The sequence below is a fragment of the Eublepharis macularius genome, chromosome 18, assembly GCF_028583425.1.
Source record: "Eublepharis macularius isolate TG4126 chromosome 18, MPM_Emac_v1.0, whole genome shotgun sequence".
In the NCBI taxonomy this organism is placed as follows: Eukaryota; Metazoa; Chordata; class Lepidosauria; order Squamata; family Eublepharidae; genus Eublepharis; species Eublepharis macularius.
In genome coordinates this window covers 9,196,961-9,211,206 of record NC_072807.1, presented here as the reverse complement: position 1 = coordinate 9,211,206, position 14,246 = coordinate 9,196,961, and the positions used below count along the sequence as shown (strand labels likewise).

General features: G+C 46.5%; 1 protein-coding gene across 1 annotated transcript in view; it reads left to right on the top strand.

Annotated features, from left to right (window-relative positions):
• The window catches only part of CASQ2 (calsequestrin 2), a 55,189-nt gene extending 42,705 nt beyond the window's left edge, over nucleotides 1-12,484 (top strand). Inside the window, exons 8-11 of the mRNA XM_055002131.1 lie at nucleotides 6,180-6,234; nucleotides 7,009-7,109; nucleotides 8,892-8,966; nucleotides 12,085-12,484. Coding sequence (XP_054858106.1) covers nucleotides 6,180-6,234; nucleotides 7,009-7,109; nucleotides 8,892-8,966; nucleotides 12,085-12,246 — 393 coding nt within the window. The 3' untranslated portion in view covers nucleotides 12,247-12,484. The remainder of the gene's footprint in view (nucleotides 1-6,179; nucleotides 6,235-7,008; nucleotides 7,110-8,891; nucleotides 8,967-12,084) is intronic.
• The last annotated feature ends 1,762 nt before the right edge of the window (nucleotides 12,485-14,246 follow it).

The window sequence follows — 14,246 nt, the reverse complement described above, 5'->3', positions numbered from 1 at the left end:
AATTTCATACATTCTGCCCTATGAGATTCAGTGCGTAGTTGTGCCTGTTTCAAAACTCAAGTCCAAGTCTCTAGCCATGAAGCTCACTGGAGGCTCGTCACATTCACTCATCCCAACCCAGCAGGTGAGTTGTGAGGTTAAAACAGGGTGAAACCATCGATGTTGCTCAGAGCAGGATAAAAATACGATGAACAGATAGCCGTGGGATAGCAAGGGGAAGACATCTGCTGCTCGCTCCCAAGGGGAACAGCAGTGTGTGTTCTTTACTAAAAGTCCTCTAAAAAATCCATGGAAAATTAAGCTTGCTGCCTCCTGCGCTCAGAGAGAAGAGCCTGTGCTGCTTGTTTAATGAGTTATCAACTTTGGTATTGTATGCACAAAGACAGCTGGAAATTGTCCGGAGGGGGAAAAAACCACAAGCCGGCCACACACGTACAGAGGACTGGTTTGCTCTAACTTCAGTAGTAAATCTGCTCCCAACGTCCCTGTGAAAATCTGATTCCCTTGCGTAAGCCGAGCAAAAGCCTCGTTCTTGCAATCCCCCCCCCCCTCCAATGATGTTTTCCACTTAATCTTTTAGCTCTTCATTTTATGGGGGTTCTGTCACTCATGGGCTCAGAGGGAAGGAAATTAGCATTTAGATGAAATTTTTTTCCCCTCTTGCATTAATAGCAATTGAAACTGAGAGCTGGGATTGGTAGAAGACCAGGAACATGAGGGCTTTTCATGGTATAATTCCAAAATGACATTCATAGCAGGTGCACAATAAACATCCTGGCTGCCACCTAGGGTGGCCTTCGCCAATGCAATTTTCACTGTGCCCAGCCATTTAAGGCCTTGCTGCCACCCCAGTGCCTCTCGGGAAGAAAATGACCCCAGATTTTTAATGCTAACCTCTCTCCAGTTCCCTTTGTGCCTATCAGTTTTCATTGCCTGAGATCTGCCTTGTCTCGTTCAGTGTCAGTTTTGGACACCTCAGCTTGAAGGCTGCTTTGAATTCTTAAAGGCCTCAATCCTGGAAAGAGTGTCTTGCTCCTGTCTGGAGTGTAAGAAATCAACAAGGAATGGCTAGTCCCGGAAACTGTATCAGACTGGAAGCGGGAATCCGCCCAGGACTAAGAGAATCACAAATAGTCAATATCCAATTATCTCATATAATTATACACAGACCTAAATAAAACCAGTAACACAATACTTCCTTTTCTCACAAGTGGTCATGTGTAACAGAACAATGTCATTTCTTATTGGCTATTTCCATACATTACTTTAAATACATTCCATACATTACTTTAAGAATGTAATAAAGGGGCTTTTATGAGCCTTAGAAGCACGGAATGTCCTCCAAATTGGGAGGAATGGCAGAAAAACTGCTAAAAGAATTTTTAGCCATCTGAATTTGGGCATCTGAATGTGGGGAGAGCTGTAAGTGGGCCTTCTGGGAAACCTGGTATGTAAGGAAATGGATTTGCAGGTTCTGTTCCCTCAGGCCCTGGGAGCTCAGAAAGCACCTGGTGACACAATGCCTTCCCTTCTTCCCACCTAGACAGGTTTTACCAACTTCTCTCTTGGGCTGATTCCGCACACGTTGGATAATGTACTTTCAATGCACTTTATCAGTTGTTTGAGGTGGATTTTTTGTTCCGCACACAAAAAAATCCGTTCCAATTATCTATAAAGAGGATTGGAAGTGCATTATCCAACATGTGCAGAAAAGCTCTAGGTATTGTCTGCTCCCACCAACTAATCAGGAAGAGTATCTCCTGCTGAAAAGATTAGTACTTCCAGCACTTTTTACTGTGCTGCCTTTTAAAGGCTCCAACACTTTACCGTGGAATGCATGGATAATCTATCACACTTCCACAATCCCACACTTTGGGGATTGGCACGTTTATCTGCACTCCCTCCCCTTTTGTGCTTGTTCTAAAGCGTGACTAAATTAAGCATAGTACAGGGACAGAGATCAGGCTTCGAGCATTCAAAGTATAAGGAAGTTTAACAAATAAAAAGCTCACATGTGATCTGTACAAGCATTGGACTGAGCAAACTTATGGCAAAAACACTCAAGCTGAGTCTACATGTATTGTTGAAGGCTTTCACGGCCGGAGAACGATGGTTGTTGTGGGTTTTCCGGGCTGTATTGCCATGGTCTTGGCCTTGTAGTTCCTGATGTTTCGCCAGCAGCTGTGGCCACAGCTGCTGGCGATGCCAGCCACAACTGCTGGCGAAACGTCAGGAACTACAAGGCCAAGACCACGGCAATACAGCCCGGAAAACCCACAACAACCATGAGTCTACATGGGTCAATTTCACCACTTCAGTTCCCATAGTGTCACGTTTTTTCATGACTGCACCAGATTTGCTGCCATGAATAGTCACACCGGCCGCTATACGGCTTTCCCACAGCTTTTCTGGGAGTGCTTATGTGTATTATGTGTGTGTTGTGACGTCAAGTTGCCTCCGACCCATGGCAACCCTATGAATGAAAGTCCTCCAAAACGTCCTATCATTAACAGACTTGCTCAGATCATGGAGACTGGAGGACATGGCTTCTTTTATTGAGTCAAACCATCTCATTTTAGGTCTTCCTCTTTTCCTACTGCCTTCCTCTTTTCCTTGCATTATTGACTTTTCCAGAGAATCTCGTCTTCTCGTGATGTGCCCAAAGTACGATAGCCTCAGTTTTGTCATTTTAGCTTCTAGGGAGAATTCAGGCTTGATTTGATCTAGAACTTGTCTTTTTGCCTGTCCATGGTATCCGCAAAACTCTCCTCCAGCACCACATTTCAAAGGAATCAATTTTTTTTCTGTCAGCTTTCTTCACTGTCCAACTTTCACATCCATAGATAGTAATGTGGAATACTATAGTCTAGATTATCTTGATTTTGATTCTCAGACAGACATCTTTATCTTTAAGAATCTTATCTAGCTCCCTCACAGCTGCTCTTCCAAGTCTCAATCTTCTTCTAATTTCTTCACTGCAGTCTCCCTTTTGGTTGATAATTGAGCCAAGGAATAGAAAAATCTTGAACAATTTCAATTTCCTCATTGTCAACTTTAAAATTGTGTAATTCCTCAGTAGTCATAACTTTCGTCTTCTTGATGTTCAGATGTAATCCTGCTTTGGCACTTTCTCTTTTAACCTTCATCAGTAGTCATTTCAAGTCTTCACTATTTTCTGCCAGTAACGTAGTGTCAGCTGCATACCCTGACTCTTTTTAAAAACCCGCTTCGCAGTAGGCTGTTTCCAACGCATGCTCTTTGTTCTGTTTTTGGTGTTTCATCCTCTTCCCCCGCTCCTGCCCCCTGCCAGCCCACTGCATTGTGATTGGCTACTCTTGTCTAGCCAGCCACTCGCTCTCCCCTCTTTTCATTCTTCCCCCTCCCCCTTTCCTTTTTAAAAAAACAACAACAATTTTTAAGACCAGAACAAGATCGATGAATCGCTGGTTTGCAAGCACGCAGCGGGGAGTTTTTATTTTGGCACAGGTGGGAAAATTGTATAAGGCCTAAATATCTGGGTATCAAAAATATTTTAATATCAAGTTTTAGAGAGGTGCAAACGGCCACATACAAACCATTTCCATACCTTTCGGCTTGGCTTCAGGGAAAGAGGGGAGTTATGTCCGCGGTGCAGAAGAGGCTACTGTCTTCTAACCCCGACTCTGTACATACCCCATCTGCATAACTAAGCAATGAAGTGCTCTGTGCTTGGGAGAGTGAGATGACCCGTCTGCTGGAGTTTTTATTTTGCCCGGCTCTTCCCAGCAGTAAAGCTCCTGGGGCATTTGCAGAGAGTGGCCCCAAATACTGAGGAGAATTCTAGGGTACAGCCGTTTCCACACAGTCCATTGTTCCCCCCTTTTTCCCGGTTTAGATTTGTGTTTTGTTGAATTGCGCCGACAACTCAGAATCCACTTGCAGTAACAACAAGTGCTTACCTTTGGTTCTTAGGTTGTAGGAAAACCTCCATATGTACCCTCCTCCCTGCCAAAAAAGTGGTTTTGTAAGGGAGGTTGGACACTTTTGTTACCATTGACAAAAGGTGCCCTTCCCCCTTTAAAAGAATGTTTTTGCACATGTACTATTGTGCTAGAATGCTGAATGAAAGTTTAGAAAAGGGAAACGAGTGCAGCTACTATTGCAAGCAAGCTTCAGCAACTGGACAAAAATGTAGAGAAGGGGGGGGTGAGTGCTTCGAGGAAGAACTGGGCAGAGATTGAGTAGAGGGAAGTTTCTTCAGAAATGCCATAAGCATTCATAAGCCAGAAAGCGAAAGAAAAAAAGCCAGAAATATGCAACAACAACAACAACAACAAAATCGGAGCAGTTGCAGCCCCAGTAAATCCATGGACAACTCGGCATAAAAACACTATGCATGCAGTTGGCAAACGATAACATGTGCATGCTTGGGAAAAAGCCACCACGTGAAGGTGGGTGAAGTGCGCTTCTAACGATGTGCAGAAACGGCCTGTTTCTTGACATGGTACAAGATAAGAGATTCTGCAGCCTGCTTGTAACTTTGCTTCTAAATGATAAGACAGTTTCTGGGATGATTTCAAAGGGGAACAGCCAGAGGCAAAAGGATTGAATAACACACAAAGTCACCTCCATTTATATTAGCTGCTCTGAGGTTGTCAGGGGGAAGGGGGGAGATGCAAGCGTGTATCATGTCTAGTTCTAACCTCAGTATGAGAAACCTTCACCTATTCATTGCTGCATAGGAAAGGAGCACTCAGACACTGGAGGGTTTTTTTTCTTTTAGGGGTGAAAAATAAAGTCTTGTTTCTGAAAAGTATATAAAGCTTGGAGGTAGAATAAGAGTTGAGCTGGAGCCACCAAGATTGTTACAACCCATCACCCCATTTGACACGGCATCTCACAATTGCCTTGACTGCCTTGTTGGACAAGGAATTGATTTTTCATGCCCGCCCACTACAAAGGCTTGCGATGCCCTCAGAGGCCCTAAATTCCTCTGCAGGCGGGGGAAAGAGATCTGTCGGTCTAATAACAGCACTTTGTCCTCTACTGAGCAAAAAAGTGCATAACGTGACAAGGTCCAGAGATGACCAAAGTGCCAAGGAGTTGTGCAAAACTTACAGATGTGTTTCCAGAGCGCTGCAACGACTTGGAGGGGGGGGGCATCAATGGGCTTGGGATTGATCCAAAGAAGGACAAAAGGAGCTGCATGAGAAAAAAGTGTGGAAACAGTTCAGTAAATAAAACTCATACCAACTCAATGGCGGGGCCTGAAGATCACCTGGAGTTAAAACCAGGGCTTTTTTTCAGCTGGAAAGCGGTGGAACGGAGTTCCGGCACTTCTTGAAAATGGTCACATGGCTGGTTGCCCCGCCCCCTGATCTCCAGACAGAGGGGAGTTGAGATCGCCCTCCGTGCCACGGCACGGAGGGCAATCTCAATTCCCCTCTGTCTGGAGATCAGGGGGCGGGGCCACTGGCCATGTGACCATTATCGCCAAGGGCAATTTAAACTTTAAAAAACTCCCCCCTTGTTCCAGCTGATGCAAAGTGACATCATTGTGCGGTCCTGAGTTCCACCAATGAGTTCCACCACCTCTTTTCCCAGAAAAAAAAACCCTGATTAAAACTGATCTCCAGATGACAGATATCAGCTCCCCTGGAGGAAATGGCTGCTTTGGAGAGTGGAGTTTATGTAGAGCTGCCAGCCTCCAGGTGGTGGCTGGAGATCTCTTGGAATGACAATTGACCTCCAGGCCACAGAGATCAGATCACCTGGAGAAAATGGCTGCTATGGAGGATGGAATGTATGGAATTATACCATGCCGAGGTCCTTTTCCTCCCCAAACCTTGCCTTCTCCAGGCTTCACCCCTGCCCCCCCCCAAATCTCCAGGGATTTCCCAACTTGGAGCTGGCAACCCTAACTCTATGGCATCATACCCTGATGAGGCTCCTCCCCTCCCCAAACCCCACCCCCTAGGCTCCACCTTCAAATCTCCAGGCATTTCCCACCCGGATGACCCATGCTTATCTTTCCATTGACCCACAGAAATCCTACCCATTCTCTGTCCTTTCAACATAGTTTCCATTTTGAAGATCTTTCAATGGAGGCCTCTCCCCTGGCTCACCTCTTCCTCACTCCCAGAATCTTCTCCTCCATTTCTTTGGATTCATCACAAACATTTCTTTTTATCTGTTTACAGGAGGATGACATCGATGGAATTCACATTGTGGCGTTTGCTGAAGAAGATGACCCAGGTATGAGATACGTTTGTTCATGTCCACAGGCCAAGGAGGAAGAGCAATACAATACATTTCTAGGACAGGCCTTTCCCATGCAGTGCATGTGCTCTGCTACGGAGCCCCATAGCACTTCTTACGTTTTTGGGTGCTTGCACATTGGGACGTTAATCAGGGCTGGCACTAGGGTTGCCAGTCCCCCACTGGTGGCGGAGGATCCCCTGCTCTCACTGTCCACCCCTGCCCCCCCTTACCTGGCCAGTGGGGGGGCGTGTCTCCTGGGGTGCACTCCCGGGTGGCATGGCATGCTCCTGCACTTAGTAGCGCTGGATTTAGGCCGCTGTGGAGCGTAGGAGCGCTCCCAGGGCGGCACATGACCCAGAAGTGATGTCATCATGCAGGTCAGGAGTACACACATGCACGCATGAGAGGTACATCAAAAGATAGATGCTGGGCCTCCCACCTCCCTCCTGGGGGTTAGGGGGACCTGGCAACCCTAGCTGGCACTGGGAGACTGGACCTGTCAAGGCCCATGGCTAAGGTTGCCAAGCTCAAGGAAGGGCCTGGCAATCTCCTGGGATTGCAGTGGCTCTCCAGCACCATTGGTAACCCATTGGGACTGCGCGAACTCAGGCTTGCCAGCTTCTTGGAAGGTGTGCAGGGAAATCCTCCTCTCCTTTCCATTAGAATGGTTGCTCCAGCTTGCCATTCTTACCACTGAAAAACACCGAGTGCTTTCCTTGTGGTCTGTGTACATATGAGCAATGTACCCTAATGTGTTCATCACCACAGATGGCTTTGAATTCCTCGAGATTGTGAAGGAGGTGGCCAAAGACAACACCAACAATCCTGACTTGAGCATTGTTTGGATTGACCCTGATGATTTCCCGCTGGTGAGTATCTGAGACATTCTGTGGCCTGTTTCTGTTTATGAATGATAAGAACAGTAGCCCAGACACAAGCAGACCTATTAATAAAGTACAGCATCCGTGGTTGCAGAGTACAAAGCAAGCTGTTACAATAATTCAATACTATATATAGATAGTTGTGAAATAGCAATAACAAATACAAGGTTCCCCTCAACAAAACTAACATATCAGTTGTGGAAATACCACATATTTCTTCCAGTGGGTGTGAACCTTAAGATAGTAACAAGTCCAATGCACAACTCCTATTTCAGCAGAAGTAAATCCAGTTCAGGCAGATGGCCGGCTCCACTCCCATTTCGAGGCAATCTTCATCAGAGTTCTACCTCACAATTCCAAGCACATTAGTTACAATTCCAAGTGATTTCATGTTTCAAAGCAACAATGTTTCTGTATGTCACATGAACAGTATACAAAGCCAGTCACTCACAAGTCTTCTCTGAACAACCCTAATATTGAAACCTCCTGTTGTGCAGGCTTCTGTGATTCTTTGCTTTTTTCTTTTTTAAGCCCAAGGGAGGAGATGCTTAGTATTTTCATAGTTGGTCCTTTCCCAGCTTCAAAATCACTCTTCCCAACCTGCCTTTTCACCCCCAAGAGGCTGAGGGAGAAAAGGGCCCCATATCTTTGTACTCCCATGAAAGAGCAGCTTGAAGAGGGAAATCTGGGGTGGAAGATTAACTAGAAGGGAAAGTTAAACCACTTCTCCCTTCGCTGCCTTCTTCCATACAGATCCATGGAATGTCCAAGCTGCCTTAAGTAAAAGAAAAAATGGGGGCAGGTCAGCATGGCATGAAGTTTGACACTAAGAGAGGGATCTGTGTGTACTACAGAACCTAAAAGAAAATTAAATGTTGGAGAAAGAGGAATTTTGTATCTCTGCCAGAATCCTCTACCATGATCTCTTGCAGTCAAATTAAAGGAAACAAGCCCACTTACAATTCTGTCCCAGTTTAGACTCCCATTGTTCAAAGTGTTGAAGAGTTTCCTTAGTCCAACAAGGGATCCACTATATAGAGGTTCAACCCCCGGCTACCATTCCCAAAGTGCTGGTGCACAGCCGCTGAGACCCCTAGTAGCACTCTGGGGGAGGGAGTGAGGTCGTCTAATTTGTTCAGACTTCACAGTCTCCGGGTTCATTCTGGAAGAACTTGAACACAAGGGGTCAGAAACTCCAGGCACAGGCTTAAATATGAGTGTTGATTATTAATTCAGGAGAGCGTATGCTCTTGGATACTCAGAATCGGAGTGCAAGGAGTTTGAGAAACGAGAGAGAGGGGTTGGAGGGGTTGCTGCGCTGATCTCTCGTGCACCTGCCTGCTGCCGCCTCCTCCTCGTCCATCTGTTGGGGCTCTTCCAGCACCGAGTGCTTGCATTGAAAGGTGGCTCAGATTAAGTCAGCCCTGCCTTCGAAGGAGGGATATACCGGAGAAGAAGCAGAAAACAGGGAGAAAACAGAAAAAGGAAAGGGTGCAAAGAGGGTGGAGAGAAATGCTGAGAATATAATAGTGACTGGGGTGGGAGGAAAGAGACAGGCGACCAAGCCCTATAAAGAGCAGCACAGACATCTGGAGGAAGAAGGGTCCTGCTTCTCATCCCCTGCTCTCCATCAGCTCAGTCCCTGGGCCCAGGTCTTTAGATGTCTCTTTGGGGCTTTGCAGCGTAGCTTAGCATAGCTAACTTCTTGCCACCACTCCCATCATATCAATGTGAAGCAGTTTACCATCTCCTCGTCCTTTTGTTCCACAGCTGATCACCTACTGGGAAAAGACCTTCAAGATCGATCTATTCAGACCACAGATTGGTGTGGTCAATGTTACAGATGTGAGTATCAGGTCACACAGCCTTTGTTACTGAAAATGCCTTGACCATTAAAAATGCTAGTGGTGGCCCACAGAGATCAATAAAGGTAGAAAGAATCCATCGCTTCCAGGACCAGGCTAAAACAGCAGGTAAACTTTATGACTTTACGGCAGCTGTCAAAGAAAACATGTTTTCAGTTGGTGAAGGGGGCCCCTCAAACATAGTCTGAGGAAATAATGTTTTCCTCAGGTGCCTAATACTCAACAAGTTCAGCCTCCAAGCTGAAAGTAGGGTTATCAACCTTCAAGTGGTGGTTTGAGAACTCCCAGAATTACAACTGATCAGTTGTAATTACAAAGATCAGTTCACCTGGAGAGAATAGCAGATTTGGAGGGCTGACTAGATGGCATTATACTCTGCTGATTCCGGCGGGGTGAAGGGGATTGGCATTGCTGCCTGCTCTGCACCTGTTCTTGGCTGGGTGACAGCAGGGGCAGACATTGCCACCTTCTCTGCTCTTGATCCCTGCTGGGTGAAGTGGAGGCGGGCATTGCCACCTGCTCCACACCTGATTCCAGGAGTTGAAGGGGGACAGGCATTGCCGCCTGCTCCGTGCCTGATCCTGGCTGGGTGAAGAGGGCAGGCATTGCTGCCTGCTCCGCTCCTTATCCCATCTGGGTGAAGGGAAGAGCAGGCATTGCTACTTGCTCCACTCCTTATCCCAGCTGTGTGAAGGAGGGGCAGGTATTGCCACCTGCTGTGCTCCTGATCCTAACTGGGTGATGGTGGGGGGCAGGCATTGCCACCTGCTCCCCTCCTGATCCCAGCTGGGTGAAGGTGGGGGATGGGCATTGCCACCTGCTCCGTTCCTGAACCCAGCTACGTGAAGGCAGGGAGTGGGCATTGCCGCCTGCTCCTCTCCTGATCCCGGCCTGGGCTTCCCACTACAGCACACTGCTTGAGGGACAGGCTGGCTTGCCTGGACTTCTCTCTGTGGCAGCGCCCTCTGGTGGCACACCAGGGTATGAAGTGAGTCATCTGAAACACGCTTACTCTTTTATATAGTAGGATGTGGAGGCCTTGCCTCTCAGTTACCCTTGCTATTTAGTAGGCAGATGCTTCATTGAATGGTGGTTGTAGAGGTTGTAACTTAGCAGCGCTCTCACCCATCCCAGGAAATAAAGATTTCCACATGAACAGCCACAGGAAGGTCCAAGGATAATCATGCACAGAAATCAAAAGCCTCCAAGGATGTGTTCTGCAAACTTTTGCCTCACTTGGCTGAAATGTGTTCTTGTGACCATTCTGGGAATTTCAGGAGATTTTGATCTTTCCCAGTCCTTCCAAAGGAGGCAGCTCAAAGCCTTCAACCCCACCCCCAAACGGGCCCCACTTTATACAAGTTTCTGAGGTGTACTGGGGAGAATGATCAAAGCAAAATACCAGATCAGCTTCCCTCTACCTGTTCAGCCTCCAAGACATTCTGATTTGGTCTCTGCACTCCAGAGGTTTGTCTGCCCACAGGAAAAAAAAACAGGCCACAAGGGTGGAATTAGCCAGTCACTCATGGGGTAGGTCCTTAGTGTGTATGTGGGGGTACAAAGTCATGAAGAAAGCTCCTGAAATGGGAATGTATGAATCTGCCAAGTTTTGGTTCTGCTAACCTGGTCAAGTGTTTTTTTCCTAGTATGTGAAAGCCCAGGCGAGCCTGATCTCATCAGATCTCAGAAGCTAAGCAGGGTTGACCTTGGTTAATAATTGGATGGGAGACCTACAATGAAGGCCAGGGTTGCAGAGGCAGGCAATGGCAAACCACCTCTGTTAGTCTCTTGCCATGAAAACTCCGCCAGGGGTCACCATAAGTCAGCTATGACTTGAGGGCTCTACACACACACATGTGAAAAAAGCACCTGGGATGGGGGACAGGCAAGTCATGGGCAGAACTGGAGGGAGGTTTTATTATCCCAAGCCATATACTCTTTTTGCTTAAAAAAAGAAAAGAACTATAGGATTGGGGCTATTACGGATTCCCCCTTCAGTCTCCCACAGTGAGGTGATTTTCCCACCAAAATTCAGTTCCCCTGCGTTGACTGAGCAGCCCAAGTAGCATGTTATTATTTAAGGTTTTGAAAGTCTGTCCCACCCTGACAAACAGATATAATTATGGTTTTTTAACCCAGTCTAGGAACTTGATGGGGAAAAGCAGGAGTCCTCCTACTCCTTGTTGGAAATGTCAATGGAGACTGTATAATGTTCAAAAGAAATAACTTTATTTAACAGGCAGGGATTGAATAAGTGTGGTCAGTGGATTGAAGTGCTGAAGTAAAACTTTGTTAGTATTACAGAACACACTTTGAGAAACAGGCAAAATTGTGTTCTTGAAGCTCAGTTTCTTAAAATTTTGGTTCTTAACAGAGGGAGGTGTTTTACTTGGTACTTTAGTTACAGCATCAATGTTTCTTCACAAAGTTTCCTATAAGAGATCAGGTTTCCTGGAGTTAGTCTTAAAACGGTTTTCCCTTCACAACAGACCCCGGGGTCCTCCTCAGACCCAACCTCCCATTAGACACTGGACAGGAATTAATCTTTTCCTCCTCAGAAGATATAATCCTCCTTCTTTTGGCTTGAAAGGGAGTATCAACCCACTACCTAATCACTCTTGCCAAAATACAGTCCCAGTTCTCTTGTGTCTGTGTAAAATGGGCTTCAGTTAGGCTAACCTTTATGTTTTGAATTCCTAAATAGAATTCTTCCTCAGGACAGTAATACTACAGTTAAGGAAAAAGATTTCTCTTTCCTTACTCAAGAGGGAAACCTGTCTGACCTTCCCTGTGAGACGCTAACCCACACTCTGAACAATCTTGTCAGAAACCAGCTGACTGCCTCCAGCCTAGTTCTAACAGACCAATCAGAGAGGAGGGAGCAGCTTGTCTCTCAAGCTTTACCTTCCAGGTAATAGTTAACCCCTTCCCTCCCAGCTCTCAGATGGTGCTGCACTTAGGAAACCTGCTTTAAAAGAGCGGTCCATCACAAGTCATCAATAAATGGGTCCACCACCATTATGTTCAGCTCCCCCCGCCATTCCGTGACAAACATGGAGAACATTCTCCATTTTTCTTCCTGTTGCCTTTTCTTTCAGGCTGACAGTATCTGGATGGACATCAGGGATGATGACGACCTTCCCACGCCTGAGGAGCTGGAAGACTGGATCGAAGACGTCCTCTCTGGGAAGATAAACACTGAAGATGATGATGTTGATGAAGACGACGATGATGACGATGACGACGATGACAATGACTAGGATGACTTCTCCAGAATTTGTCTTCGGACAGTAATCCTGATCACCTGAGGTGTCATTTCCCCTGAAGGGAAGGCGTTATTCATGCGGACTTCTGAAGGCCGTTTCTGTGGATCGCCAAAGACTCATTGCTCCAGTTCCTTTCCTTTCTTTGCCCCCTTAAATGCTATTTTTTCTGGCTTCCATAAAGTGTTCACCAAGCATAACGTATACTGAGATGAATAAAAAATGGTGACTGCTACTCATCTCCGGAACTCTTTCCCTTCAGGTCTCATTGACAAGGATAAAAGAAAGAAATGGGCTCTTTCACAGAAGCATACACGGGCTGAATGGGACCGGAATTTGGGCAAAAACCATACAGCATGTTGGTGATGTGATGAATTCACTACTGGAAGTGTTGCTGGAGTGTGGACACAATAAGTCTTTCCTGCCAACTGCCATCTCCCCCCACCCCCACCATCTCCTGCTGGTTGTCAGGGGCAGCCTGGCAGCCTTGGTTGATGGCACCCCGGCAACAGCCACTCTCTGGCCCTTAACTGGCCGTGACAGTCCAAGGCTGGCCTTGCTACAAAATGCCTCTGGCAGCACTTTTCAAAGGAGATGTCCCTGCAGCAGAACCATGTATCAAAATCAAGGTGGCTGGTAGTTTTTTAATAAACTGGGGTAGAGCAATTTAAAGAGTAACACGACATGCGGATCCCACAACCCTTCACAACAGTTTCCCATCAAGCTGTTCTTCTCCAAGCATGAGTTATTTTCAGATTCTGAAGAGAAACCCCATGAGAAAGGAGTGCAGAGATTGTCAATTGTGGCAATGGAGAGTTAAAATCCTGAAAAAACCCTCTGAGGGGTGTGTGTGTGTGGGGGGGAAGGCAATGGCTACTGCAAGGGGTTAATGTGCGGAAAGTGGCACCAATGTGGCCTGGAGAGCCTTAAAACATGGACACAACCCACATATCTCCCACTCCTTTCCACAAGTCCTCTTTCTATGTACTCTTCTTCATGAACCTGTCCTGTCTGTTTTTTTTGTTTATTGAAGTGAGTTTGCTTTAATTCAGTGGTACTCAGTCTGCACTGCCGCTCATGAACAGTCACTTTTGCAATTACTCTTGACCAAAAGAGCCATATTGACCTCCATCCCAGGTGTGAGGCCTGCACCTCAGGGAGGCTTGCAGCTTATCCATTCCTTTGAGGGTGGCTGTTTCAAGGTGGGGCCCACCTGTTAAGCACAAGCCTCAATGGTCAAGATTTCCCACTTCCCTGAAACATGAGGCAGGTGCCACATTGGAGAATGGTGTTTCCAAGCCACTGAGTATCACTGTTTTAACTAGTATTTCTATAGGGCCTTTCCCAAGCAGTACAGAGACCTCTCTTCAGTTTCTGACACAGACAGCCTCTCTTTTCCTTCCTTCTTGTGGGATTAGGGGTTCTGCTTTATTCATTTTATTACTGTCCACCTATCTCATCCAGACTCCAAGTAGATTACAGTGCAAGTCAATATGGTCAACAGGATGGGACATCCATTAAACAGTGTAATAGGTTTTGGATTGCAGACATTGGAAAACAGGCACAAATCTGAAACAGAGATTAATCCAACCTGAAACAGAGCATAAGCATTCAAACTTGACAAGAGCCAGTATAACCCCATGGCACTTAACAAACCCCAATGGGGTTCCAGAGCTAGGGCTAGCAATCCTATTTCTACAGGGGGTTCTCAGCACAAGCCTTTTGCTCTGTACTTTTTATATACTCTCTCTTGAGTCTATCCATTTGGTCTCTAATAGGCCAATGCCAATGATTGACAATTCTGCTGATCTTTCCTCCATCTACTCCAGCACCTCCATCTGCCCCCATTTCTGCTGCTTTGTCTGTCTCGTGATGGCTGTAGCCTCCGGGGAAGGGTTTGCTTCCCCATTGCCCCTTGGGCTGGTTTTGCAGGAGTGGGGGCAGCCCCTTTCTTTCCCATGAGGAATAAGTTTGGAAAGGTGTTCCAGCCCCTTAAC